The 26,520-nt window shown below is 41.9% G+C and overlaps 2 protein-coding genes across 3 annotated transcripts; one reads left to right on the top strand and one right to left on the bottom strand.

Moving 5' to 3' along the window:
- The first annotated feature begins 658 nt into the window (after positions 1 to 658).
- On the top strand, positions 659 to 7,176 carry LOC142934128 (cellular retinoic acid-binding protein 1). The gene is made up of 4 exons (XM_076078548.1): positions 659 to 728; positions 1,985 to 2,163; positions 3,285 to 3,398; positions 7,126 to 7,176. The coding sequence occupies exons 1-4, from the start codon at positions 659 to 661 to the stop codon at positions 7,174 to 7,176; spliced, it is 414 nt and encodes a 137-aa protein (XP_075934663.1).
- A 363-nt stretch (positions 7,177 to 7,539) lies between these two features.
- Positions 7,540 to 26,055, bottom strand: LOC142934152 (paired amphipathic helix protein Sin3a-like). Of its 2 annotated transcripts, none has more exons than XM_076078573.1 (21): positions 25,860 to 26,055; positions 23,136 to 23,352; positions 21,959 to 22,141; positions 21,676 to 21,782; positions 20,558 to 20,903; positions 20,132 to 20,383; positions 19,648 to 19,800; positions 19,121 to 19,273; positions 18,621 to 18,707; positions 18,382 to 18,500; positions 17,712 to 17,937; positions 16,749 to 16,865; positions 16,401 to 16,639; positions 16,114 to 16,297; positions 15,040 to 15,628; positions 14,772 to 14,941; positions 13,861 to 14,034; positions 13,666 to 13,758; positions 12,781 to 12,875; positions 10,358 to 10,565; positions 7,540 to 9,510 (listed from the first exon to the last, which is right to left on the bottom strand). In XM_076078573.1, exons 2-21 carry the CDS (start codon positions 23,328 to 23,330, stop codon positions 9,292 to 9,294), a joined length of 3,909 nt encoding a protein of 1,302 aa, XP_075934688.1. In that variant the 5' UTR covers positions 23,331 to 23,352; positions 25,860 to 26,055; the 3' UTR covers positions 7,540 to 9,291. The 2 variants fall into 2 exon arrangements, with proteins under 2 accessions (XP_075934688.1, XP_075934689.1); XM_076078574.1 differs by lacking the exon at positions 25,860 to 26,055 and adding an exon at positions 24,398 to 24,874.
- Positions 26,056 to 26,520: the final 465 nt, after the last annotated feature.

The raw sequence follows: 26,520 nt of genomic DNA, 5'->3' as shown, positions 1-26,520 counted from the left end.
AAGATTCAGCCGCACAGTGTCCTCATTAACACTGTGAAACTAGTTTCTACCAAAGAAATAAGAACTAAACCAGGTGTGACACTGTTTGTGGAAAAGAGAAGTCTGAACACCAAATAAAACCTAAAGTGTCTTCATGGCTGGATGCAGTCGGAGGATTCCAGTGGAAGTGAGAAAATTAAACTCTCACTATAAAAGGAAAAGTAGAAGATCATCAATGCAGCTGTGGGTGCAAATGAGACATCTGTGAAAATAAAATCTGATACTAAAAATAAGAATTAGTATTATACTGAAATAAATATTTGTATAAATGCACCATTAAGTTCCACTAAACCTCAATCACATCGGATGATGAGACGAGACATTAAGACCATTCAACTGAATCATAATTTAGCACGGCCATTAAAATGCACTAATGAGAATAAACCGCTGACAGTGTGTGTGTGTGTGTGTGTGTGTGTGTGTGATTAATGAGTGGGAGAGGAGGCTGAGGTAGAGGGGGTTTGGTCGGCTGTGTGGGATCATTGCACACAGGGAGGAGAGCTAGAGGGAGGGAAGGAGGGAGGGAGGGAGGACGAGATAGAGGCTGAAGAAAAGGGAGCGGAGGAAACGAGCGACAGGAGACGGAAGGCTGACACACATTCAAAACCTCACCAGAAAAATGCCCAATTTCGCCGGCACCTGGAAAATGAAAAGCAGCGAGAATTTTGAAGACTTGCTCAAAACGCTTGGTGAGGAATGTTTACTCTCTTTTTCTACTAAGGTTTGAAGAGTGAGAGTGTATTTAAATTATTGTATCTGCACTGTAGACAAACAAACCTGGAATACAGACAGTCTGCAATCAAGGTGTATTTTAAATGAAATGCAGGGTTGACTGGTTTTAAGTAAATAGTTGATTGATCTTCAAATGTAAAAAGGAAAAACACCAAATGTAAGTAATTAAATGTGATGTTTTAAACCATGTTTCCACTAAACCAATGTCTCTTATTTGAGCTCCATAATCACAGGAGGTGGCTGCAATTTTAATAATCTTTCACATGGAAATATGGTTGCAGGAGACACATTTTAACATGGCTTGTTCCAAAGTAAAATACAACTGGTTTTGATTACGGGACGAGACAACACATTATTGTTTATTGTTGCTGCATTGTTTTTAAGTGATGAACTACGAGGACGGAGGTGCTCTCTCTTCTGATTGTTTGCACTGGAACTGTGACAGAAAGGGTTAATAGCTTTTCCACTCATTTGGACTGATCACGATCTACAGGAGAGCTAAACAAAGCAGCATTCCTCCCCCTCGTCACCTTGTCACTGCACCCCCATGTTTGCAACATCTGCTGATAATCTTTGCAGCTGGTGGAGGATCCTTTTCCTTTTATATTCAAAACCAAATGGTTTATACAACAACCATTCATCTGGTTAATCACCAACGTTTCATCTCTCTGATTTTTTTCTTGGGGCCCTTTTTGGCGCCAGAAGCAGACAGAAACAATGTGAGGTGACAACTCGATGTTAAGACAATAAAATATGGAGAAAGTAGGTCTTATAATTAGTGACAATAGGTGGGAACAACGTGATTTATGTACATTAGGTCATCATACTTTACAGACTAATCAGCCTACTTAAAGGAACAGTGTGTAGCATTTAGGGGAATCTATTGGCAGACATTTTATTATGTATTAAATATTAATAAGTACGTTTTCTTCAGTGTTTCATCACCTGAAAATAAGAGTTGTTGTGTTTTCATGACCTTAGAATGAGACGTTTACATCGACATACGGAGCCGGCCTCCATGTTTCTACAGTAGCCCAGAAAGGACAAACTGGCTCTCGATATGGACATTCACATTTTCACGCTTTTGCGCCGGCTACTGTAGTTTCAGTTGGTTGCAATATGCAACCTCACCACTAGATGGCGCCAAATCATCCACACTGCATCGTTGATATTCGTACTGTAGCCTCACAGGTGGCATTGTACGTGTTTTCAGGTGTGAACGCCATGCTGAGGAAGGTAGCAATGGCGGCTGCGTCCAAGCCCCACGTGGAGATAAGGCAGAACGGCGAGCACTTCTACATCAAGACTTCTACCACGGTCCGCACCACGGAGATCAACTTCCTCATTGGAGAGGAGTTTAACGAGGAGACGGTGGATGGCAGAAAGTGTAAGGTAATCGAATTAAACTGTGACAACAGCACATGAAGAGTTCTTACTTTCTGACAATTCAACTTTCTTTCTTTCTGACGTTTATGAATAAGTAAAAATGTAGAAGGATGATGTGACTTTGCGCGGTCATGCATCACTATTCATAAAGAGCGCATAGCGCTGACAAAATGCCTGTAGCTAGCGAATAATATCAGAGTTCAGCATGTCAAGTATTATTTTATCCCCCAAGGGTGCATTTGATGGGATGGGACAAGTTCGCTGTTAGCGAGCTAATGTTAGCTATGAGTTAGCTAGGGCCATTGCAAACATAATGAGTTAGGGCCATTGCAAACATAATACTGCAAAGTAAAGTGCATCTAACCACACAGCAGCTTTTAGGTGTTTTTCTGTTGATTGCTAGCAGACAAAAGTAACAATAAAGCCCCTTCACATAATACAAAAAGTCTAAAGAGAGCGACAAATAGGCAACTTCCAGTTCTGCCAAGTAAAGCCGATGTGGAAATGTCTTTAAAGCTGCATTCTCTCTAGTGTCCATCAGGGGGCGACTCCTCTGGTTGTATAGAAGTCTATGAGAAAATGACTCTACTTCTCTGTTGATTTATTACCTCAGTAAACATTGTAAACATGAGTTTATGGTCTCAATCTCTAGTTTCAAGTCTTCTTCAATACAGCATGATGTTCATTTAGTACATTATGGTCCATTTAGAGTCAAACAGACCATAAAGCAGGGGATGTTTTAGGGCGGGGCTACACAGTGATTGACAGGTTGCTGCTGCTACCAGAGCTGTATACGGCATCTCTGCGTCACTCCTTTGCATTACAAATATGGTAACTTCCGTTCACTGGTTGCAAAAAGCCAAGATGGCGACGGCCAAATCACCAAACTCGAGGCTTCAAAATGGCCAATGAGTGACATCGCGATGACTACGTCCACTTGTTATATACATTCTATGGTCTCAATGGACAGGTTCATTACTGTAACGACCGACGGTGTCAAACGTATAAACAACTGTCCCCGTAGATCTCTCATCCATCACTGTGCTTTACTGCTGACGTCCTGTAAGCCAGGTTAAGCTGAGGCGATAAATATAGGGAACTTAATTAAAGGGCTGCTTTTTCTACAGAGCTTGGCCACTTGGGAAGCAGAAAACAAGATTTACTGCAAACAGACTCTACTGAGCGGAAATGGCCCGAAGACCTTCTGGACCCGAGAACTCAATGGGGACGAACTCGTACTGGTGAGCAGTTGTTTTTAAATAAGAGAGAGAGTGCTGCATGCAGCTGTAGACTCATAGTCAAGTGTATAAAGCATTTATTGGTGCATGTGTCTCTTCAGCATCTTCCCTTTTGTTCCTCTTTCTAGAAAAATGCTCTCGATGTTCTTTTATAAAATTGCGGCTCCCAAATGCTCTTTCTTGTCCCATCAGCCGGCAGAAAGATGTCCAAACAATGACTCCTACTTTTATTAAAAGAATCTCTCAGGAGATCAATGAACAGATGTTTTGCAAAGTGGGATGATTTCTCAAATTTGGAAGTTTCTGTCTTTAACCTCATGAGGAGTTTTCTGTTTTTACTTCTCTTTCTGCCCAAAAGAAAACAAATGGATCGGTTAAAGGTGCAGTCCTCACGTTTTGTAAAAAGAAACACAGTTGTTCTATCCGCAAAGGAATTTAGGGAATTAAGCTTTTTTGGGAAAGAGTTAAAGGAGAAGTTAGATAGCTCTCTCTCAAATCAGTACAATAAATATGAAGCTACAGCCAGCAGCCGGTTAGATTAGCTTAGCATAAAGACTGGAAACAGCTAGCCTGGCTCTCAGGCAACAGAAATACACACTTCTCAGCAGATGTAGTTGTGGTTTTCTGAATATCTTTGGCTTTTGAATTGTTCAGATACAACAAGACATTTGAAGGCATCAGCTTGGATTCAACCTGCATTATCTCTAGTGTCCAGCAGGGGGCGACTCCTCTGGTTGTATAGAAGTCTATGAGAAAATGACTCTACTTCTCTCTTGATTTATTACCTCAGTAAACATTGTAAACATGAGTTTATGGTCTCAATCTCTAGTTTCAAGTCTTCTTCAACACAGCATGATGTTCATTTAGTAAATTATGGTCCATTTAGAGTCAAACAGACCATAAAGCAGGGTATGCTTTAGGGCGGGGCTTACAGTAATTGACAGGTTGCTACCAGAGATGTAAACGGCTTCTCTACGCCACTACACAGTCCAGATATGGTCACTTCTACTCACTGGTTGGAAAAACACGATTCTTATTTTCAGGTGATTGAACACTAAAGACAAAATAATCAATCCTACACACTGTTCCTTTAAACAATCAAGATAAAGAGCTTCATATTTACCACACAGACAATCCTCTCAGCTAACTCTCAGCAAGAAAGACAATTGATGGAGGATGTATCAGCAGAATCACAGCAGAAGCAGAAACCAACGCTACACAGATGGTCAAAAGAAGCCATAACTGGGTGGCGACACCAGATGTGAAAATGTCAAACGTTCGGACATGAAGCCAGATACAAGATTCATTTAATTTAGTTATTTTATTTTCCAAATGAGGGTTAGGATAAACATGGCTGCATCTGTGACACCAAACACTATCAAGATGCATTGATTTGTTTTGTTTGTCATTAATTGTTCAACTCAAAATGAAACGGAGGTTTTCTTAAATGTAGAAGTCAGACCAGCAAAGGGTGAGTTCATGTTGATCTGATTTCCATATTTGATTGCGTGACCCACATTTAAGAAGAATTATCAAAGACAAAGCAGTATTTTTTTTCTGTAACCATCTGGGCCAGCTTGGGATATTTATTGACCAGATGGAGATCTACTGTTTACCAAATGTGACTCACTCCTGCAGAGAAGCAATCAGGAGAAACATCTGAGAGAAGCTGTAATTTGGACTGAATGCAGGTTTCTTTTGAACGGGATGAAATGTGTTTGTGTTTAAGACCAGGGTGTGGACGTCCGTCTGTCCACGTAGGAGAGATGGGCTGTAATGTGATCGCGGGTTGAATCATCGGAAAATAAAAAAGGTCTTAATGGGACACCAGTGAGGGAGAGGTCGGGTATATTCCAGCTGTTCACTGATTTAAACAATACTCCCTCATATCACACCTCAATTAATGCTTGTTTGGATTCTTAGATTTGAATGATGCAGCAGAGATATTTGGCGATAAAGATGGAAATAGTTTACCAGTGATCGGGAGGCTGAGGTCACATCACTCCGTTATATAATACACAATAAATACAGATAGATAGATCAGAAGTTCACTATATCTTTATATATATATCTATATTGTGAAACTTCATGAACAGATTCACAGTACTGCTCTGTACTACAGTCTGCATGTCATTGTACTAACTTACTGAAACTAGACTTGACCCTTCATTAAGTCCCGCCCCTCAGACGCAGACTGGCCAATCACAGATAATTCCAGATGTTCAGGCTGGTTTAGTGGATTTAGAGCTAGTTAATTACAAACTCAAGGCTGTGTGCCTTCTCCGACCAGTCGAGTTGCAGTTTACATCCAGATTGTCATCACTTTGAAATTGCCATAATTAGTATATCAATTATGGAGCTGGAAGGAAATTCCCTCAATGCGTTGGTGAGACAGAATGGACCGGATGAACAGACGGACACGGCCGTTACAAAAGGGAACTAAAGACCAACACATCATCTCTTTCACTGAGACGAGTTCCCTCTCCTCTTGTCCTCGGAGGAATGTGATCGACCCCTCAGTATGAACAGAATGAAATGCACATAAAGTTGAATAAAAGCACTGGCCAGCAGATGAGGGGATTAGGCATTCGGGGGTGGATGCGGTGCTTAATTAAGACAACATGTGGCGGCTCACTTTGATCCAAGATGGGTGGACTTAAAAGAGACCAGTTGGAGAGTCTACTGGAGGTTAAACGCTCTTTTACTCGTCCATGCAAGGAGCCTCGTATACTTCCTTTACATTTTAAGCCAATGAATATTGATTAATGCAGTCCTGGATTGGCTATTTATGATGGGACTGGAGCCAGATGGATTTGTGTGGCTGTGATGGTGTCGGGGGTCCAGATCTCTGTGTGTGTGTGTGTGTGTCCTGCTGCTGGCTTTAATTGGTCTCATTGATCATGCTGTTAAAAAATGCCAATGGACCCTGGCGTTGCTTCCAGTTAATGTCTCCCTCGGCAATCGCGCCACGTGCCAGATGGGAGTCGCCCTCAGCTCCATTTTTCACCCCCCCCCCCTCGTCCCGCCACAATGCACGGCCTGAGATAATGATGATGTGTGGCCCTGCAGTTGGCCCCTGGGACGCCCATAAATCTTTTGGACTCTGACAGAACCCGGGGCGTCCCGTGTTTCCACCCCGTTCTCAGATCAGTTTGAGTCACGTCTGTTTCTTTCTTCGGGCAGCTGCGTCAAATTAAGATTGTGACATTAGCGGAGGCTGCAGAGACATGAGGACTTTAATATGGTGTTGGGAGACATTTAGGGACTACAATACATGAAAACCGGACATGTTAAGTGCTTCACCGGAGTGTGTAGAGCCAGCACTGAGATAGCGCTAAATAACATAAAGAGGGACAATTACTTCAACTGCAGCTTGTACAAACCTTTCAGCAATACATCGTTTGTGTCTCCAGTTTTGTTCGATTAAAAGAAAGAAACCTATTTCAAAAAGATGGTGGTAACATTGTTTTATACATTTAGTATCAGTGGGGGAAATTTGTAACCAACTATATTTTGTCAAGTACAATGTTGACACTTACTTGTAATTGAGTTATTTTGATTTCTGAGTATTTCTGAGTACTTCTTTCACTGCTGCTTAGTATCTCACCTAAGAGACAAAAGACGCGTTTTGATTCTGATGGACTGGTTGTATATATCGGAGACATGACACCACTGCTGATGAAGTGATAATCACATTTCCTTTTCTTCTCTTCTCTCAATCTCCTTTCAGACCTTCGGAGCCGATGACGTGGTGTGCACACGGATCTACGTACGAGCGTAGCAGAAGTCCACCAGTTCAAATTCCCTCCGACAAAAATAATGTTTCAGTGCCAGAAATTTAAAACAAAATCAAATAATTTGGTTTTTCACCATGAAAAAAATAAATAAATCACAATTTCAGAATACTGTTTTTTTGAACCTCCCTTTTTGTACAGATCTTTTCAAGCATTGGAAATTAAAGATCAGACGATGACGTCTTTGTGTTGCATCGTTGAGTTCATGCTGTCGGTCTTTAGATAGAAGCAGCAGCAGCAGCAGAGTCTGCACACTAAACATCACAGATATCACCTGATGAAGAACGTCCTGGTCAGACGCACGCCCCTTTTTAAAGAAAGAAAATAAAAACAGGAAGTGGTCGACTGAGTCTATTTAAAGGATCGTTTAATGCCAAACACCATACTAACACTCATGTACAACATCATAAGTCAAGAGAAGAGACACATTAAAACGAGATACAAACGATGTCTTTATGTACAATCATCTCCCCGGGGACTTCCTGTGGTATTCCTTATTAAAACACAGTAAATATAAAAATAAAAAGTCATAAACTGTTCCAAGATTGTCTGTAGCTGGTAATGTTTCGTGGAGGATGAAGGTTTAGTCGGGCAGCGCCTCCGTCGTGAACTTTTGGTGCGTTTGCTTCCGTCCTGCTCGTCGAAAAATAATGAGGATCTGACTTTGCTCCTCGCGTTAATATTGAGTCGGTTTCTGACCGCGTGATGTCTTCCCGTCTCCATCTGACATTACCTACAGCATCTACAGGGCCAATTCCAGCTTTATTAAACAAACTGCAGACGACAAAAGGCAATAAAAATGCTTCGTTTACGTCCCTCTGTTTTAAAGGGAATACAACATTCACATTTGTATTTCAGCAAGAAACACAAACCGATAGCTTTGATAAACTGCGTCTAAAGGAACTATTATTGCTGTTTTCTTAATCCTTAAACTGTACACAAGTCACATGTCTGACGTTCAAATATAGACCTTCTGTACATAAACAGCAACTCTAAAAATAAGAAATAAACACAACTGGTGTTCAGTGTTTATAGGCGACACATCGTGAGAACCTGTGGATCAGATTCTGACCATTTGGTAAAGTTTAAATACGGGAAAAAGTACTGTTTAGACTTCAGTACTTTGAAAAACGGACATATACTGTATTTAAAAAAAATAAAAATAAAAGAAGAGAAATTACGGCTCAGCTACATTCAATCATCTTAAAACCACGAGTGACACTGACGCCAAAGACGGAAGGTAGAAATGCGCAGAAACACGTAAAAAACGGACATTTTTCTACTAAACAGAGACTTTAAGGACGACATGTTAAACCACAAAGGTCTCCAATTACATCCTGTGGTACAAAAAAAAAAAAAAAAAAAAAGGAGACAGTTTTGCATTTTCTCTGCAACCTCTAGCTAAAGACTGGTACTCAATATGTGTGTGTTAATGCACGCTACACATCCATGACATCCGATAAAAAAAAGAAAGGATCTAGATATAAACAGCATATTTACACAGAAGCGTTTGGGCGGTCATAAATTATTGTACACGATATACACTGCTGGCTTTGTACTGCTGCCGAGCGTCTACCCAGCGGTCGCCAGAGAATATATTAGAGTGCCTCGCTGCACCTTTACCACCGAAGAAGAAAAAGCAAACATTCACAGGCTATACAAGTTTACAGGAAAACAAAAACTGAGCAGGTTTGTTTTCATTTCCTGTAAAATGTTGTGGTTCTCAAAAGACGCTTTAGTTTTTGTTATGAAATGCTTAACCACTTTTTAATTTGTGTAAACTGTGAATTTCTCCAAAAAGACGGAGTGTTTTCTCTTGATAATCATCTCATGTAAAAAATCTACATGTAATATAATATTGGGATTTCTGAGACAGGCAGTGAGAGCAACGCCTGCAGAACCTCTGTTTACACGAGCTTGAAAGTTCCTGTATTTTGGCATCTGAATCCAGCGACAGCAGGCTGTAGAAGTTCTGCACAAAGCTACTTTATATATATATATATACAAATACATATATGTATATATATATATATGAAGTCATCGTCCAGCGGTTTGTTGTGTGGAGAGAGTTGCTGCCAGTTTATCCTTCATTTAAAGAGAGACTACAGAGTTCTGTACTTCACCCGGTACTTGTTGACGTTGATGTAGTGGAGGACCTCCGGGTTGCAGGTGGTGCTGCAGGGCAACAGGCCCTCTCGTCTCTCTCCCATCAGCCACTTGCGGTTGTCGGCGGACATGTCGGCGGTCACGTGCTCTTCGGCCCAGGAGTCCAGCCAGGAGTGGAAGCGTCTGTGCAGCCGTGTGTTGACCCGCTGCTGGGACTGAGATTACAAATGGAACAGAACACAGCTCAGCTACTGGGAGACCAGTTCAACGAGTCACTCTGATAGTAGAACATATATATGAATATGAAAGAATATCCTGCTTCTTTGCCTTTAAATAGTTTGAAGGCAAAATGTGTGCCAAAATTCACATTTAGGTTTCTATTTTACTAGTTTGTCTGTTTGTGTCTGTGGATTTACCTTTAGATAATGCCTCATTTGCATATTTAAACAACATATTTCAGAAAACTTGTAATACTAATAATACTCCTCTTAACGTGAGTAATGAAGTGGTGAAGTTTCATGGTGATATCTGTGAGTTCATGTTGTGACCCTATTCACCTGTAGAGTCTCTAAATGTCTGTAATGTAACTAAACGTCTCTTTAAAGGACGTTTCCTCAAAATGAGTTTGTTCTCAGACTCTGATCCAGAAATCTCCACTTCAGCAGCTCTTACATTCACCAAACTTTACTCTTTCATTGCTCTCTGTGTGCTGAAGGTTCACACAGAGGGGTTTGTTCACACAGCACTCAGAAGAGGATTTATACAACATGTTATTAACAGAGAAAATAGATTCATTTTATGTCCGTTGACCGTATTTTCTGATTTATGGAGTGAAACAAAGAGAGATCTAAAATCTTCTCTGTAATAACAAAACCTTCGACTTTAATATGTCAACAAAATAATACACTTGTTTATATTTTTGTTCTGGAAATGTATGCAAATTAGCACACATTTGATAAGAGAATGCCTCATTTGCATATTTAAACATAACATTTCAGAAAGCTTGTAATAGAAAAACTATTTGTCTACGGCGAGTGTTGGACTTCTACTTCCTGTTCTTACCTGATGAGCCCGTGTGAGCGCCGTGTGCCGGTACATGTAGTCCTCCGACTTGCAGACGTAGACCATCTTGTAGGAGTTGAGCTTGAACATGCACTCCATCTTCAGCTCCCCGCTGGCGTCCTGCGACTTGTCCGAGGGCGCCTTGTTCATCCTCTCCTGCTGCAGCCGCTCCCATCCTCTCTGGCACTTCCTGATCCGTCTCAAGTTCCTGGAGGCCGAATAACAAATCAACAAGCGTGAGTAACGCCGACTGAGCATGCAACAACGACAAAAACATCTTCTGATTACTCCACGCATAAAATAAGTAAATAAAATAAATTTAAAAAAAAGAGCGTTTACAGGGAAAGTTCGCACAAATCTTCTAGAACTTGTTTTTATTTACTCGGCACAGATTTGTATTTGACAGCGTGCACAACACACATGACGTTAAGCAAATTTGAAAGCAGTAAAGTCATAATTTGAGAGGACTGTCCCTTTAAACAAGTATTTTTTTTTTTTTAAACCCATGCATTGTATAACTCACCGAGTGACTGAATTAGATTGGGAGTCAAATCATTGGAGGGAAATGTGGATCTATAAGAGCAGCAGAGGCAGCAGTCGTAATATCTCCGTACGGTGCACAGACACACAGCTTCAGATCTAAATATACTCGTTATTGGCACACAATGATTTTATATTTGAATTGGAAATTGATGATTTTTTGTAAATAAATAAAATGCACAGACTCAGCCCACCTGAATGAAAGGTTTAAATGTGTACTTACCACCGAGGGTACAGGTGAGCGGGGACTCACTTTAAAGACGTGACAGTGAGGCCAATTTAAAACTGTTAGAAACAGGGAAACAAATCGCTGCCTGATAGGAAAACCAATCCAAAAATATGATCGGGGAAATACTTTGATGTGCACATACTTTCACCAAACAACGTACAGTGTTATGATCATGAGATGAAGACCCAACACAACTGGAGAAGAAACTGCTGCAGTTTCTTTTTTTTTTTTTTGCTGCCATTGAAGACTTTTGTAGAAGGAAGTCTTTTGACCTCTTGTGCTGCTGATCTCTCATAGATTTGATGGAAAATAAAAGAAAGGGACAAGATGTGGGTGGCCCACTGATAAATCATAAGACCAGATTTATGCAATGGGTTGAAAAAAAAAAAAGAAGATAAAGCTTACGAGCAATATTTTAAAGCCTTTTTTTTTTTTTTAAGAAATGTTTATGGTAATGGACAGCCATCTCAAAGGAACACAAAATAAAAGCACCAACAGAAGCAATGACAGTTTATGTGCAACACTCATCGGGAGCTTTTAGGACGCGAGCTCTGAGGTAAAGAAATACGCCAACATGAACATACAATTTAGACAATCATTTTATTTACAAACCCTACTCCTCTGTACAAGTGTTGCAGATAATGTGCTTGACCAGAGTTTTTAAAAACTTACGAGCACTAATTTCTGTCAAAACCGGTGGAAAATCAAACCCCTCACCCACAACAAAAAGTTGCAACGGGAGCGTTTTCCACTGAAAATCATTACAAACATAACACTGAGTATAACAGACTTGAACAAATGGACATTTGAACATTTACAGTCAAATACAGGACCTTTGATCTGGATACAATCACAAAGAAAAGGGCATGATAGGGTAGAAAAGGAAACCACGTCACTGTCCTCTCAGGTCCAACACAACAGCTTCAGTCTCTCAAACTCAGCTCAAAGACATCCAAGAAAAACCAAAACCAAAAGAAAGGAAATAAAAGGTTGAACCCATGTGTTTCGCTTTCAGTTTGTGCATTCAATGACTTTTGTTCTTACGTTACACAATGAAAAATGAGCATTTCAATTCAATACAATATGAATAATCAAACCAAATAAATCCTCACAGCTGTATGAAACCCATGATCAAGCCAAAACCATTTTTAAAAAACCTTTGCTATTAATAAATAAAATTCCCGTTTAAAAAGGAACAGAATCAATGAATAAATAAATTCCATTATTTTATTTGTTTCTCTTTAAAAAGATGGCCGTGTAAAGTGCAATCTTCTGTTTGAGGCAGATGTCAGAAACTGAAAACGTTCACAGCCAATGAGATTCTTTACAAACAGGAGGGCGTTCAGGCGTCTTCAAGCTGCAACTCTGGAGTTACTCTGTTGTTGTTGTTGTTGTTTGTTTGTTTTAATGAACCTTCTCAAACCCTCGTCGTTTGTCCGTTCTTATGCCCCAAAAACGGTTGCGGTTAGAAAGAGCTTCCTAAGTCGGGCTTGTGCAGAAGAGCCACTGTTTTCTATCTCTGAAACATGAGTTGTATTTGGCAGCTGGTTTGGCTTGTCAACAGTTGGAGTGGCTGCTCGGCTGACTAGAGCCCGGGGGGGGGACAGAAAGTATGCAGACAAGAGGGACACATGGCTGAGGGGGGGGGCCTCACCTGGGGAGGAACACGGGCTTCTGGGACAGATGCTCACGCAGCTCTGGGGACGCAGAATCTGAGTTCAGGTACCGGCCCACGTAGACGGACCACCTCTGTGGAGGACGAGAAAACGTATCAACAGAAGCTCGCAGACAAACCTGTAGACCTCAATATTAGAGGCGTTAGTATAACGGTCCATCTGTACATAACAAATATAAATATATTATCCACCGACATGAGCGTATCGCAGAGATATTGGTATATAAATACTGCCAATAAGTTACAGGACACCGACGTACAGGAGCTCCAAAGATCGATGATTAATGCAGTTTAAAAACAGCGACGACATGAAACTAGACGGTAGTATTCTGGTCAGGATATATCTCTTTAAAATATATATATAATTTATGGATGACTATCAAAAATGTCTGTGTATGTGATGTATCTATGTAAAAAATATAAAACAGTCAGTATATTGTTATTGGACTTTTTGAACTCGCAAATATTGATATTGAATAATCACGAATTTTTCATCCTGATACTGTTAATATGTTGTCCTGCGGTATAGTTATAGTAATATATATACACACACACACACAGTATATCTGCTTTACTTGCTTCACCCTCTCTGTCCAATGATTTTCAATACAACCACATGAGGTGGAGGCTGCACAAGCTGGCACACTTATCTACAGACTGATGAGCACCGTCGTGGGCAAGATTTTCATTATTAAAAATAAAATAATAAAAGGTGCAATATACAGGATTCAGAGAATGAAATACAGCATCTACCATCTGTAATCTAATAATGTAGTGGAGGAATGTAATAGAAAACCAGATAACACCTAATAAAATGAGGACTTAAAGAGTATGACTTGTACGCGAATAACTAACGAGTCGTACCTCTGCATCCGCCGGCTCATCAGAGTTGTCGTCCTCCGTGTCTAGCAGCTCCATGGCCAGACTGACGGCTCCTCGGCTCTTCACAAACATCAGCTACACAAAACACAACCAGAAGGAGATCGCCTTTAAAACAAAGTGTCCGAAGTGGTTTACACTGACGGAGGATTTCACCACCGCTCTGTGGACTTGTTGTACCTTGAAGCAGTTCTCGTCCGTCATTAGCTGCTCTGCTTTGCGCTGGTAGGCTCCCTCCGCTGTGGCCCTGGACGTCTGCGTGGACAGAGCGCCGCCCGTGGATTTATTGGCACCTTCGCTCAGGTACATGTCAGTGACACGCGAGCACACGTCGTCAGTGACGAGGTGCTGGAGCTGTGGAGAGCAACAGGTGTGAGCACGCAACAGCTGTTTGAAGAGATGCAACAACTTGAGCTCGTTATGATCAGATCATCAGCACAGAAGTTATTGTTTAGGTTATTATCATTTACTTTTTTGTATTACAAGATTTCTAAAATATTGTGTTTAAAGGAGCAGTGTGTGGGAATCAGTGACATCTAGTGGTGAGGTTGCACATTGCATCAAACTAAATAACCCTTCGCTCACTCCTCCTAAAGTCAAAACGAGAAAGGCTCTCACTAGAACCAGTGGATTCTCCATTCTGGGCTACTGTAGAATACGGCAGAGCAACATGGCGGACTCTGTGGAGAGGACTTGCACCACATAAAGATATAACCGGCTCATTCTAAGCTAATGAAAACACAGCAATACTTAGTTTCCAGTCATCATACACTAATGAAAACACAGTTATGTATATAATGACTATAAATCCCTCTAAATCCCACACACTGTTCCTTTAAATATGCAAATGCAGCATTATCTAATGGTAACGAAAGGTAGTAAAATAAACACCTAAATGTGTATTTCGGATGTTTTCTTTCCACTAATCTGAAAGTTATGTTATGGAAGCAAAATCACACAAAATGTCCAAATTGACCAGTGCATGAAAAGCGATGTTTTGAATTTGAATTAAACTCAACAGTTCAGACGTCTAGACTAATCTTTGTGCTCCATAAATCAAATCCTTGTGGTACGATCCTGAATGTGCTGACCTGCCGGACGATGCTCTGGATGAGTTTGTCCATGGTGAAGGCGATGTAGGCGTGGATGGTAAACATTTCCCTCAGGGAGTCCTCGTAGTGAGTCGGCTCCATGTTTCCGTCCAACAGATTACGCACCATTTCCAGAAACACGGAGTAATAGTCCTCCACATCAACATCCACTGCAGGCAGAAGATAGTTCACGTGATATGGTGAGAAAAGTATGGAACATTGTTGTGTAGAGGACATTAATTCAACCAAACGTTTTTGTCTCACTTACTTGGCTCCTTCATCTTCAGTTGGATTGCTGGATTTTCGTTTTTCTCCCTTTTGAGCCCCAGCACTTCTCTTTCCCACTCTCTCTCGCGGGCGTCCTCCTCAATCTGCTTCTCGGCTTGGCCGTAGATGCGCAGCAGGCGAGAGCACAGGATGTGGTGAAGACGGAGGAAGATGTACCAGTAGTTGTTGACGAAGAACATGCTGTAGGCCTCATCGGTGCCCCGCAGCTTCTGAGCTGCCGTGCTGCCGAAGAGGAGCTTGGACTTGGACGGGCTGCTGCCGCCTGGCAGGCCGTTGTGCTTCTTGGGGCCGTCCGGGTCCAACTCCATGTCTTCTTCCTCATCCTCTTCCTCCTCCTCCTCCACATCGGAGAGCTCACCTCGCCGAGCGAACAGCAGGTCGGGGATGAAGTGGTGGATGATCTGTTTGATCTTGTATTTGTCTTCTTTCTGGATGCCCACCTGTCGTTTGACGTGGTGGATGATGAGGGCGGCGGCGTCCTCCAGGATTTGGCTGTCGTCGTAGGTCTGGGTCAGGTGTGGGCCGCTCGGCGGCGGTGTGGCGCTTTCCTCCGCCGCTCGCTCCTGGCGCTGCAGGACACACACAGGAGTAGATTGAGGTATTCCTCTTATTAGACAGATGCATTCTGGATGTATGAGTCCCACTTACAGCTTCAAAAATAAATTAAAATGTGTTGTGGGAAGCAAGAAGTTCAATACAAATATCCACAGCTAGGCAGATGACACATAATTATCCCTTTAAATGAAACTAACCCAGACGGCCTATCGTCTCTGACTTCCTGTTTGGCCTCAATAAAACAATGGATGAGTGACAATCTTATAAACTTTAATGTAGTACGTTTTGATCCTTCTACCACCATTTTACTACTTTTATTTCTCTGGCTTTATATTTTTAGGAACTTCTTATTCTCTGTATTTTACATCCGACGTGCGTCGTTGTTATTGTCATACCATAAAGCACGTTGAGCTGCATTTTATGCATGAAAAGCAAATAAAATGATCATTATAAGTTACCAATCACAAAGACCCGTTATGTTGTCTTCATGTTTACTTACGTCATCATACAGCATCTCAATTTCATTGAGTAAGGTCTTCGAACGCAACACTTTGGTGTCATTCTGCTTGAAGTTGATGCCTTGATGGTCGAGTGACTTCAGGTAATACTTCTCATTCTGCTCCCGCCAGATTTTGTTGAAGCCTCTCTGGGCTTCTCTCCACTCGTCCTCTTTCATTTTTAACCTGGAACAAAAGAAAAGTGATGCTTAAATCTGAAGTACAGACAATCTTTTAAGATCTAGGTTAATGCCTGAGCAGATAAGTAATTCAAATCAAGAGTATTCACCTTTTCAGCACTATGGGAACCGACACAGCCGGGTTCTTCTTGAGCCCGTCGATGATGTCGTGGGCCTTGTCCCCATATATCCTCTGGATGGCTTTGCGGTGAATCACCTCCGAGGAGCCGCCCATCGTGTTGTCCAGCTTGAAGCGCAGCTGCTCCTCCGCCGACATGCGGGACATCCTCCGCTGCACCGCCTCCAGGGCTCGTATCGTGGCCAGGTTGGCTTCCAACACCACGTCCAGCTAAAGCGGGAGAGATCGCAGGGAAGTTATTGGCAGGTGAAAAAAAAAAAAAAAAAGGTTTTCTGTGATCTTTTGACTTCTAATCAAAGTGCATCATGGACTTCCTCACCTCAAAGCGCTCGTCCTCACATCTGTAAATGTGCTCCTCGTATTGAGTCTTCTTGGAGCTCACAAACGTCGAATCTTCAGACCACGATGGAAACGACACCCACGTGTCATTCAGAACCTGCGAGATCACATTCAGTTCAACTCTAATGTCAGCTTTTAGGGAAAGACTTTGTGTGAAAGCTGTCATTTGACTTCATGTCAGGCACAAAGATCACAAAAAGCAGGAAGATAAGTCATAACAATCAAAGCGTGTAGGTTTCAGGCCTCAACACGTAATCAAAAATGCTTTATAGTTCTAAATATGAACTTCACTTTGTATGAAGCAGCAATCTAATGTAGAGAACACAGTGTCTGTAACATAATGTAGCTAAAAGATGGCCTTTTGTTCTTGATGAAACACTCAAGCAATCAATTAGTTTATCTTGTTTCTGCTCAGCTGGAACAAATAATCAGTTATAAAATAGTAAAAAAGTTAGAGGTTGTGGCGGCTTCTCAAATGTGAGGATTTGCTGCTTTCCTGTCATTTCAGTGTCATTTAAAAAGCTTTAAATTACTTTAACAATTAGACGAAGTCAAAGACAAGTGTGAGGAAATAATGGAACGCTCTGTTAACTTGTAAAGGACATTTGGTGTTTTTTAGACTGAATGCTCAATCAAGCGATTTAAGCAATGTTTCGGTAAACTTTGTCTGATGAACGTGGCAACATCTGGAGGCAACAACCTCAAACCTAAACACAAGTGCACCACAAGAGTGAAGCTGCCAAAAACAGGCAGCGCAGCAAAAGCTCGACCGGAGAGGTCGGACACACAGCCGTCAGAGATTAAAGTAAGCGCTTCACATGAACATCTTTTCTTTTAAATATCTGGTGTCGTGGGCAACACCGGTGTTGGCCCAAATTTAACCGGTGGCATCCCTAATAACAGCCCCGTAGCAGAGGATGAACAAGCGTCTGCAGTGACTCGCCTCTCTGCACAGCGGCGTCCTTCCTGTGCACTTGGGCTGCTGGTAGCTCTTGGGCAGCGCTCTGTAGCTGGAGCCCAGCCTCTTGCAGGAGGCGTAGTCGATCTCCATCGCGATGCCCTCGGTGGCGCGCTCCTTGGGTAAACTCTCCGCGTGGCTCAACTCCCCGTGAATCGACTCTCGGTAGCCCAGGAAGTTCTTAAACCACGTGAAAAGCTCTGGGAATTTTCTGTCAATCAAATAAAGAAATGCTATGAGACTGCAGCCCGGTAGTTTACGGGTATTGTATGTAACAGGGACATTTGTAGAGGATATTTTTCAGTGATAGAAGTATTAAATGTTATGTACATGGATGTTGAAACATAGTGTACATTTGGTTTTTTCATCTTATTGATTTTTATTATATTTGCACTCTGTCCTACTTTATATTGCAACTGCTGCACAAGCATGATGTTATTAAAAAAAAAAAAAAAAAAGCCATAGTAAGTCAGAGTAACATATTTACTGTCATAGGTGTATTTCTTATCTCCATCATACTGAATACATGTGTACAACTCATGTGTTTTAGTATGCTGTTGTTATTTAGCTACAATGAACAACAGTGCAGTTATAGAAACAATGAAGCTCTGGTGACTGTAGATGTGTGACCGACTGTGTGCATCTTTAAACTCACCCAAGAAATGGGATGACTAGCTGGACCAGCTCGGCCCGAGAGATCACTTCCTGGTTGAAAATGTGAAGACACCGCAGGAAGTTGTCGTACGCCTCAGAGCTCCGCAGAGCCTTCTTCACCTGGAAGAGAGTTTTCAGTGACGATATTAAAATAAATCAAACCTTTCCCTCGAGGTGATTCCATTAATATGTGTGTCATCATCTTGTTTTTGCAGGACAATAAACATAAACAATACTGACCTTCTCAAAGAACATGGTTTCAGTGCTGGTGCTGTGTTTGCCGACTTCAGTCATGCCGTGATCCTTCCCCAATATTTTGGGCTTTTTCTGCAATAGTATGAGGACATGATTGTTGCAAAATTGCTCTCAAAAATGACTTATTTTGAAAATGGTAAATGTTATAAAAGAAGATTTTTGGTAGATTTAAACACACTGAGTTGACAGTTTATATGTTAAACGTAGCTAAAACTAACAGAGTATAATAAAACCTTCCTTCGTGAAGGTTCCTAATGTTCAGTTTTTGTTAAAAATGTTTAACTATTGATTCAACTTTATGGTCATTTTGGAAGCTGCAGTTTGGTGGAGATGCTGCTGAACTGTCCTTGTGAGGAGTTTCAAATAATTTAACCTACCCTCATTCATTTAAATTGCAGCACACTGACATTTCTGGCGTCTAAAATATAGCAGAAAGAAACAAAAAGTGTTGAATATAAAGAAGAGAGTCAGCATGTCGAGTGTACCTTGACAGGCTGGGCTCCCACTCCAGCAGGTCTCCTGATCGGCAGGCCGTTCTGGCTCAGCCTCTGTTTGCTGTTCAGTAAAGGTCTCTTCACTGTGCCACCATGATCATTACGCACCGACTCGGCCCGGTCTGGTGTAGTCTTGCCCAGCAGCTGAGGAGAGGATTACAGTATTATTATTATTATCATAATCTCACCAACAAAATAACTGGAAACATCAAAGAAAATCTGTGTAAACGCGGTTTATAAGAGTCAGACGACAAAACCTCCGGCTCTGAAATTGAAGCCAATACTGAAGAGTCTTTAAGCTGCATTCTCTCTAATGTCCAGCAGGGGGCGACTCCTTTGATTGTATAGACGTCTATGAGAAAATTACTCTACTTCTCTCTTGATTGGTGTTGTCCGGTCTGGGAGTCACTACTACTTTAAGATCAAACATCTTTAACAGAATGACTTTGCTTCCACAGCCAAGAACGACCCCAACACCAACCGCATTAGTTTGTTTTAGTGCGTTCACAGAGACTCACCATTGTGCTGTTTGCATCTGGCAGGAACTGTCCGAACTCTGACAGCAGGTCCTCCTGGTTCTTGAAGAGTCTTGCCACCTGAGTGTAGACCTCCTGCTCGGTCAGTGATGGGATGTAGTTGCCCGCTGCCTCTTTAGCATTTCGTTGCTCCTTCTGGAAAATGTATCATAAAAAGAGGCCGTGAAATTACTACTTTGAGTATCCTAATTTCTTTTCTCAAGCAAAACACACTTAGGCTGGGTACCACCAAAGGAGGCCCCTCGAAACCCGGTTCGAAACGAGAACCGGTTCTAAATTAGTAGATTCCAGAGTACCAAGTACCGGAGCTAACGGTACTTTAGAAGTTAAGGAGTGAGATGTCCTGGTTTCAAACCTCTCTTTGTGCTTTACTCTGACACACACCGACTCAGTCTCGATAAAATCCTAACGATACCCATCCCTAGTACCAGCAGCCCTGTATATGCCGCATGTGGTATTTTCTCACCTGGTACGTGTGGAGGATTTCCAGGAAGGCTTTGTAGATGTCTGGCTGACCCTGGAAGCGGTTCTTGATCTTGTTGACGTAGTTTATAGCGTGGTTGAACTCCACGGGCTGGTTGTTCTGGAGAGGCGGCCCACCGGACGGCGTGCTGCTCACAGGAGTGTGGGACTGGACCGAGGGGGAGCGAGGCGAGGCGTAGGATGGGATGGATGGGTTGGGTTGGCTGGTGGGCGTGTGGGCCGGAGACTGAATCGGCTTAAAGGATTGACAGAGAAGAGCACAAGTGTGTCATTACAGTCATCTAGTAAACATTCAGTTTGGTGCAAACAATCAAAACACCTGAAACAAATCTATTCCAAAGAAACTACAGTATTTTTTCAAGTCAATGATACTCAATTCAGCAGATCAATACAGAAGCATGTCTTCTACCTTGCTGGTTTTGTTTGGAGCAGGTTGGGTGGGGGTCGGTGGGGTGGAGGTGGTGGTTGTGTTGGTGGTGGTGTTGGTGGCAGTGTGCGGGCCGGCCTGTGGCAGACTCTGGTGCTGGTTGTGGCTCGCGGGTTGGCTGGGCGCTCCACTTATAGGGATGTTCTGAACAGAGATGCCATGAGGGGTGATGTAGTGGATCTGACCTGGCGTGGTCACGTTGACCTGTTCGTTGGTCTGAACCTCGATCTTATATCCGGGTGGCAAGAAAGTGTTAAACCCCATGATGAGGTCTGGGTGGCCCTTGAAGAGCTGGGAGACGCGGTTGATGACTCCAGGAGTGTCTATGCTGTAGTGACAGAAGGAGTGACAGCAGTTTAGTATCTGAATCATCTTCAACTTGGGTCAACAGATGTTGTTTCTGCAAGTTAAAACTTAGAAAGAATTACATTAAACTGTCATTGTCAGTGATGAGAAAATGAGTGCAGTTTGCAGAGTTATCTACAGAGTATGGACAGAATGAACAGTAATATTTAGAATGAATATAGAATGTGGAATAAACGGTATGGGGGAGATATGAATATGCTACGAATAAGAAGGAAAAACACGTGCAGCAATTACAGTAGGCAGTGAGGGGAAATGTTTCAGTAAAATAAATAAAAATTACACAAAATGATGTACAGAATAAACAGCTGGAGGTATGATATGACGGTGTATACATTATAGATGTAAAGTATAATATAAGAGGTCCAGTTAGAGAAAATGTCCAGAACATCATAATGTCTAACTCGCTTTGAAACACAACGCCACATGTATTGAAGTAGCGGCTCAGATTGTTTGTTTTCTGTGCCTTCATTTCGGATGTGAGTGAGTATGTTACTCCCAACATTTGTGGTTTGTGTAATATGTAATAATTCTCAAAAATGTATCGGTTGAAGGTCTGAGACCGGAAGGGACGGCTTCTCGGTCCAGACCTGGACCACGTTCGCCTGTTAGTGACCTCTGGTATAGACGGTGGTATGAATATGAATACGCTATGGTGCAAATGTTCAGTGGGTTAGGGGAGGATAGAAATATCATGCAAGGATTTGGAGGAAAATGGCAATAAAATTAGAACTCACCTCTGTGATTTGAACTCTTTCATGATATCAAGGAAGTCGTTATAAACTTGTGGCTGATTCCCAAACTGCAGCTTCACTTGATCCAGATAGGACAAGGCATCTTCAACCTACAAAGTAAAGAAAGAACAATAAATAAACAAAATGAAGGTCTTACTTTGTACTATAATGTGAAATCAACAACTTTTCTATGTGTAATTGGTGTATTTCATTAGCAAATGTCAACACAAACACACAGGTGGCTGTGTCTTCGTTTCATCATGGTGGAAATAAGTGTGTGAAGTACCTTCAGTCGCTGAAACTGCTGTCCTTGGGTTGAAGTCATGGGTGCAGGTGGATGAACATGACCCTGGACCACCGCAGGGCCCTGGGACTGCACTGCCAGGGGGTGAGCGTGGGGACCAACATGAGGAGCAGCATTGTTATGTCCGTGTCCATGTCCACTCGTGCTCTGGGGCATCGTGGGCACCTTTTAGGAAGAAATCACTGGAATGTTAGGATCCATGAACCTTAAAGATCACCGTGTCTTCAGCTACGTATTCAGTCGGGTTGAAATATTTAAACTTAAAGCGAGAAATTCGTGTGATGCTGTATCAGCGTTAAGATTCTCTTGTCATCACCGACGTCCTGACGTTGAGTCAGCCATGAAGGGAAAACACACGTTCACCCAGAGACCGGACGAATCTACGTATGAATGTAAGTGTACAAACCATAGACTTTCTGTGGTTCAAACAATGACGACGCTGCCTTATTTACGCCTATATGACGTTATTTTGAGTGTTGATGGAGCTGCTACAATGATAGCAAAGTCGAGCACAAATCGATCCAAACTCCTTTCAGAAAACAAGCATTTTAAAAGTTGTTTGCTTGTCGTCTTGCGGATAGACCCACCAGAGCATGAATTCAGACTTTTTAAAAATCTGCATCATTCTGTAGTTATTTCAGCAGCTTTTTAAAAATCAATTTAATGCAGTTAAATCACAGCAAAATTGTTTATTTTGGGTTCATACCGCTGAAGTAGACCAGCCGACGTGTGGCTTGCTAGATACAGTGAATATAGCTCGGTGAAGTTCACCCAGCGCCTCCCGGGTGATGTTATGAACCCAGACACGAGGAGATCTGGGACTTTCACAACATGTACAAAGCAGCCGTGGTTGGTGAAAAGTTGTCTACACGGAGGGAACCCCTTCGCTCCTCCACGGCGCGTCTAGTGCGAGTGACGCAAATAAACATAAATGATGCCGAAAATGTGCTTCACATTTGGTGTGAACACAGCGTTACGGCTATGAAACCGTGAAACCGTATACAACCGATTTACGGTAAACATCCTAACACGTCTTATATCCAATAAAGCAAACTTTTTTTGGTGCATGGTAAAAGTTAATCTCAGACCCAATGGTACATTACAGCAACTCTTGCTCTGGGGGCTGTTGTACCAGCCGAATACATCAATGCTGTCATACCTGGTAGCCCTGGGGGAGAGAATACTGGATACCGGTGGACGGCTGCATGTTGTCTGCAGCTGCCTCGATCACAGAAGGGGCCGGGGCGAGGGCCCGGTGCTGGAAGCTGTCTGCAATGCCTTGAACTGGGGGGCGACGTGTTGGCTGTTGTTGGGGCGCAAATATTGGTTCCTGGTCCTCCACGCGCCTCTTCATTGTATACGCATACTCAAAGGGGCTAAAGGGGACAGAGACAGATGGACAGTAATGTAAGTAGTGTTCTACTTATACTTATTTGCACAGAAAGAATCAGGGACAGTAATGCTTTCTTTGCTAGCAAGTTACTTCATTTGAATACAACAAATATTCAACAACAAACAAAAGAATTTACCAGCACACACACACTCTGATTTTCTGATTGAAATCTAAACAGAATTCTGATTGAAATCTGACTAGATGATTAAAATTAGCTCATTTAAAGGGTGGGATGGAGGATTGTATTGCGCTTAAGAGTTTAACCTTTTTTTAAACTCCACACACCTCTGTCTCCTCAGCTGTGATGTGTTTGTTTAGGATGTATCGACTGCATTGCAAACATAAGTATAATGACACCGTTGCTCTTTTTATCATGGTCAATATACGTTGAAATAACCGAAAGAAAAACTGCACTGCAATCCAGTATTGAGTATCACAGAGTGTGTCAGAAAGGTGTTAATTTAACTAGAGTTCATCTGGAAGCAGTGAAAGGTGTTTCAGTATGATGCAATCCAATAAAACTTTGTGTCAAAAGTGTCAACGGTACTTAATCGCAGAAATTGTTACCGACTAACTGAAGAGTGAGGCTTTAATCAGAGGCTCTAAAACACTGTAAAAGTGTAGATCTTAAAAATATGATTGGTTTAGTATGTGTACATAGTTAAACAGTCACTCTCAGTCTACCTAATAAATGAACTCCGCACATATGACTTGGAAAGATATATTGATGATTGAAAGTCCTATTTTACAATTGACAAACAAATGCACAAAATACAAACAAAACAAATGTAATCAGGGGAAAACAAAAGCAGAAACTTAGTCCATCAAAAGGCTGTGACGAGACTTAATAGACATGCCATCATTGTCCAGCCGGTTAGGGACCATCCTTCAAGTAACAGATTTGTGTAAAGAGCTTCTTTTGCCTGCTACTACGATGTAAGTATATACTTGTTCTTACTGTTTTCATCTGTGTGTGTGAGAGTATATTTAGATATTATATATATATAAATATATAAATATATACACACCAATCTTTTTTGGGGTGTCACAATTCCTTCTCATTACGCATGGGCCCATGTTATTACGCATTGGGCGCCTGTTATGTACCGTTTTCATTACAGTTTATTCATTTTGTAGTTACCGTCTCCCATCATTTAAACAAGTCTTTGTGGCTCCAAGCACAAAACATGTGAGAAAAGTAATTTATTGACGCTCCCTAAACCTAAACGTCATTGTAGCCGTAGAGCGGTGGATTGAGCGGACATTGTGCCTCGCTACGCTGCACCACCAGTACCGGAAAACACGGTGGTGCTGAGCGTTACGGTCTTTAAGTCTCCGTCTGTCGCATTTCATCCAGCTTATTTGACCGGAACGCGAAGCAAATACGACACAGTGAAAAAAAAGATGGCGAAATGTATCGAGAAAAAAAAAGGCTAACGTTTAGCTTCCAGCTAACACTTTTACAGGCATGTTGTCGCTGTCTCTCTCTCATTTTCTCTCTCTCTCGTAGCCCTGCCTCATCCCCCCCCCCTCTCTCTCTCCCTCTCTCTCTCTCTCTGCCAAACACCGAGTTTTAACGCCATCCGTTCTCGGGTTCTTTCGGTAGTCTGATGACCGTTGGCTTTTCGTCCTAGCGCGCGACGCTAACTTATGTGGCAAGCAAGCTAACCTCAACTGTCTGCAAATTAACGGCTAGTTCGCATAAAAGACACAGCGAGTGTCGGTTTGTCACTCTAAATGGGACTTAAGTATAAAAATATCAATAAAATAAATCCAGATGAGCTGAACGTGTTAGCTACCGTGCCGTTAAATAGAAGAAACAGCCGCGCTTCATCGCAGCTGACAGCGCGCGACAACAGCTTAGTTTATAACGTATGGACTACCGTTAATACCGTAATACATAAAAGTCACGCAGTCTGTAATTAAGTATGGCTATCTATGCTAGCTGGCTAACGTTATGTCAAGGAAAAAAGACCGCTAGCTAAGTTAGCTAACAAGCTAACACAAGCCTCTCCGTAACGTTAACGTCGCAAGAAGTTCGACGATTGGTTGTCAGACAAAACGGATTCACCACCGTTAACGTTTGGCCGACCCGGACAGTAAAATTAGACATAGCAAAGAAGAAACTTAACAACAAATAAATTGCATGATGTCAGGTCAGTCTGCTTAGCGTTAGCATGTCAGCTAATTCACGTTCGCCGCTCTTAGCTTGCTAGCCTCACTAGCTTGACTTAACTTCATCGGCGCTGCAAGCTAATGTAGCCGCTAACTGTAATCCCACGTTATTTTGTGTGGAAGACGGAAATACAGTACACAATATATATTAGGTCATCACAGTAAAAGCAGTGAGTGCCCGATCGCTTTCTGGTCTATTCGACAAGGTTATATAGGAGCTAACTTGAAATGCTACACGTTAGCACAACAACCAACCCCCCATCAGTACAGGGCATCTCTTCGGGGGCTAACGAGCTAGCACTAGTTTAAACTTACCTCGCAGGACTGCCACCAGCAACAATTTGACCCACCAGTGAAATGGGACCCAGCCAACAAATTCACCTGTCCGTGACAAAAAAAAAGTGAAGTTCTGAGAAGTGGCAGCTGGTGGGAAATGTCAAAAAATGAAATTGGCCGTAGAGGCTAATACGTCGCTAACAACAGTGTATGTATGAAGCGGTGTTCCTTGAACATAGGGGCGTGTCTAACAATGAAGGCGGGGCGAGTCTCCTCCCAGTCTAAACTGTGATTGGTCAGATCTCCAGAATGAAAACAAATACAGTGAGGGCAGAGAGCCAGTGTCTTTGGTTAAAGGCGTCTGGTTTAGTTAGTTTACTTTATTTATTTTACACAATTCAAACAATAAAATAAAAAATAAAAAAACATAACAGAGATAAATGAATATCACAGTGCAGGAAGAGGCAAAAAGCCAACTGGGCTAATTTGAAACCTCCACCTATATAATATTAAAATGTTACAATATTACAGAGAACATACAATGAATATGCATAGGATATGACTACATAACATATTATAGTTTTATAGTATTATAGTTTTAATGGTCATGCCCAGTTTATTCCATGCTACTGAGAGGGGACTTTATAAACAAATATGCTTCATGAACTAAGGGCATGCCGGGTCTCAAAACTTGTGACAT

This window comes from Anarhichas minor, unplaced genomic scaffold (genome assembly GCF_050575085.1).
Source record: "Anarhichas minor isolate MPS153535 unplaced genomic scaffold, ASM5057508v1 ptg000067l, whole genome shotgun sequence".
NCBI classification, from domain to species: domain Eukaryota; kingdom Metazoa; phylum Chordata; class Actinopteri; order Perciformes; family Anarhichadidae; genus Anarhichas; species Anarhichas minor.
The sequence above is the reverse complement of the archived record's forward strand: the minus strand, read 5'-3'. Positions and strand labels throughout refer to the sequence as shown.

Coding starts and splice junctions, on each gene's coding strand:
- LOC142934128 (XM_076078548.1), top strand. CDS start 659: ATGCCCAATTTCGCCGGCACCTGGAAAATGAAAAGCAGCGAGAATTTT. Junction 2,164..3,284: donor TGGATGGCAGAAAGTGTAAG/GTAATCGAATTA, acceptor CTTTTTCTACAG/AGCTTGGCCACTTGGGAAGC. Junction 3,399..7,125: donor ATGGGGACGAACTCGTACTG/GTGAGCAGTTGT, acceptor ATCTCCTTTCAG/ACCTTCGGAGCCGATGACGT.
- LOC142934152 (XM_076078573.1), bottom strand. CDS start 23,330: ATGAAGAGGCGCGTGGAGGACCAGGAACCAATATTTGCGCCCCAACAA. Junction 21,783..21,958: donor AGCAGTTTCAGCGACTGAAG/GTACTTCACACA, acceptor TTTACTTTGTAG/GTTGAAGATGCCTTGTCCTA. Junction 20,384..20,557: donor CTCCAAACAAAACCAGCAAG/GTAGAAGACATG, acceptor CAATCCTTTAAG/CCGATTCAGTCTCCGGCCCA.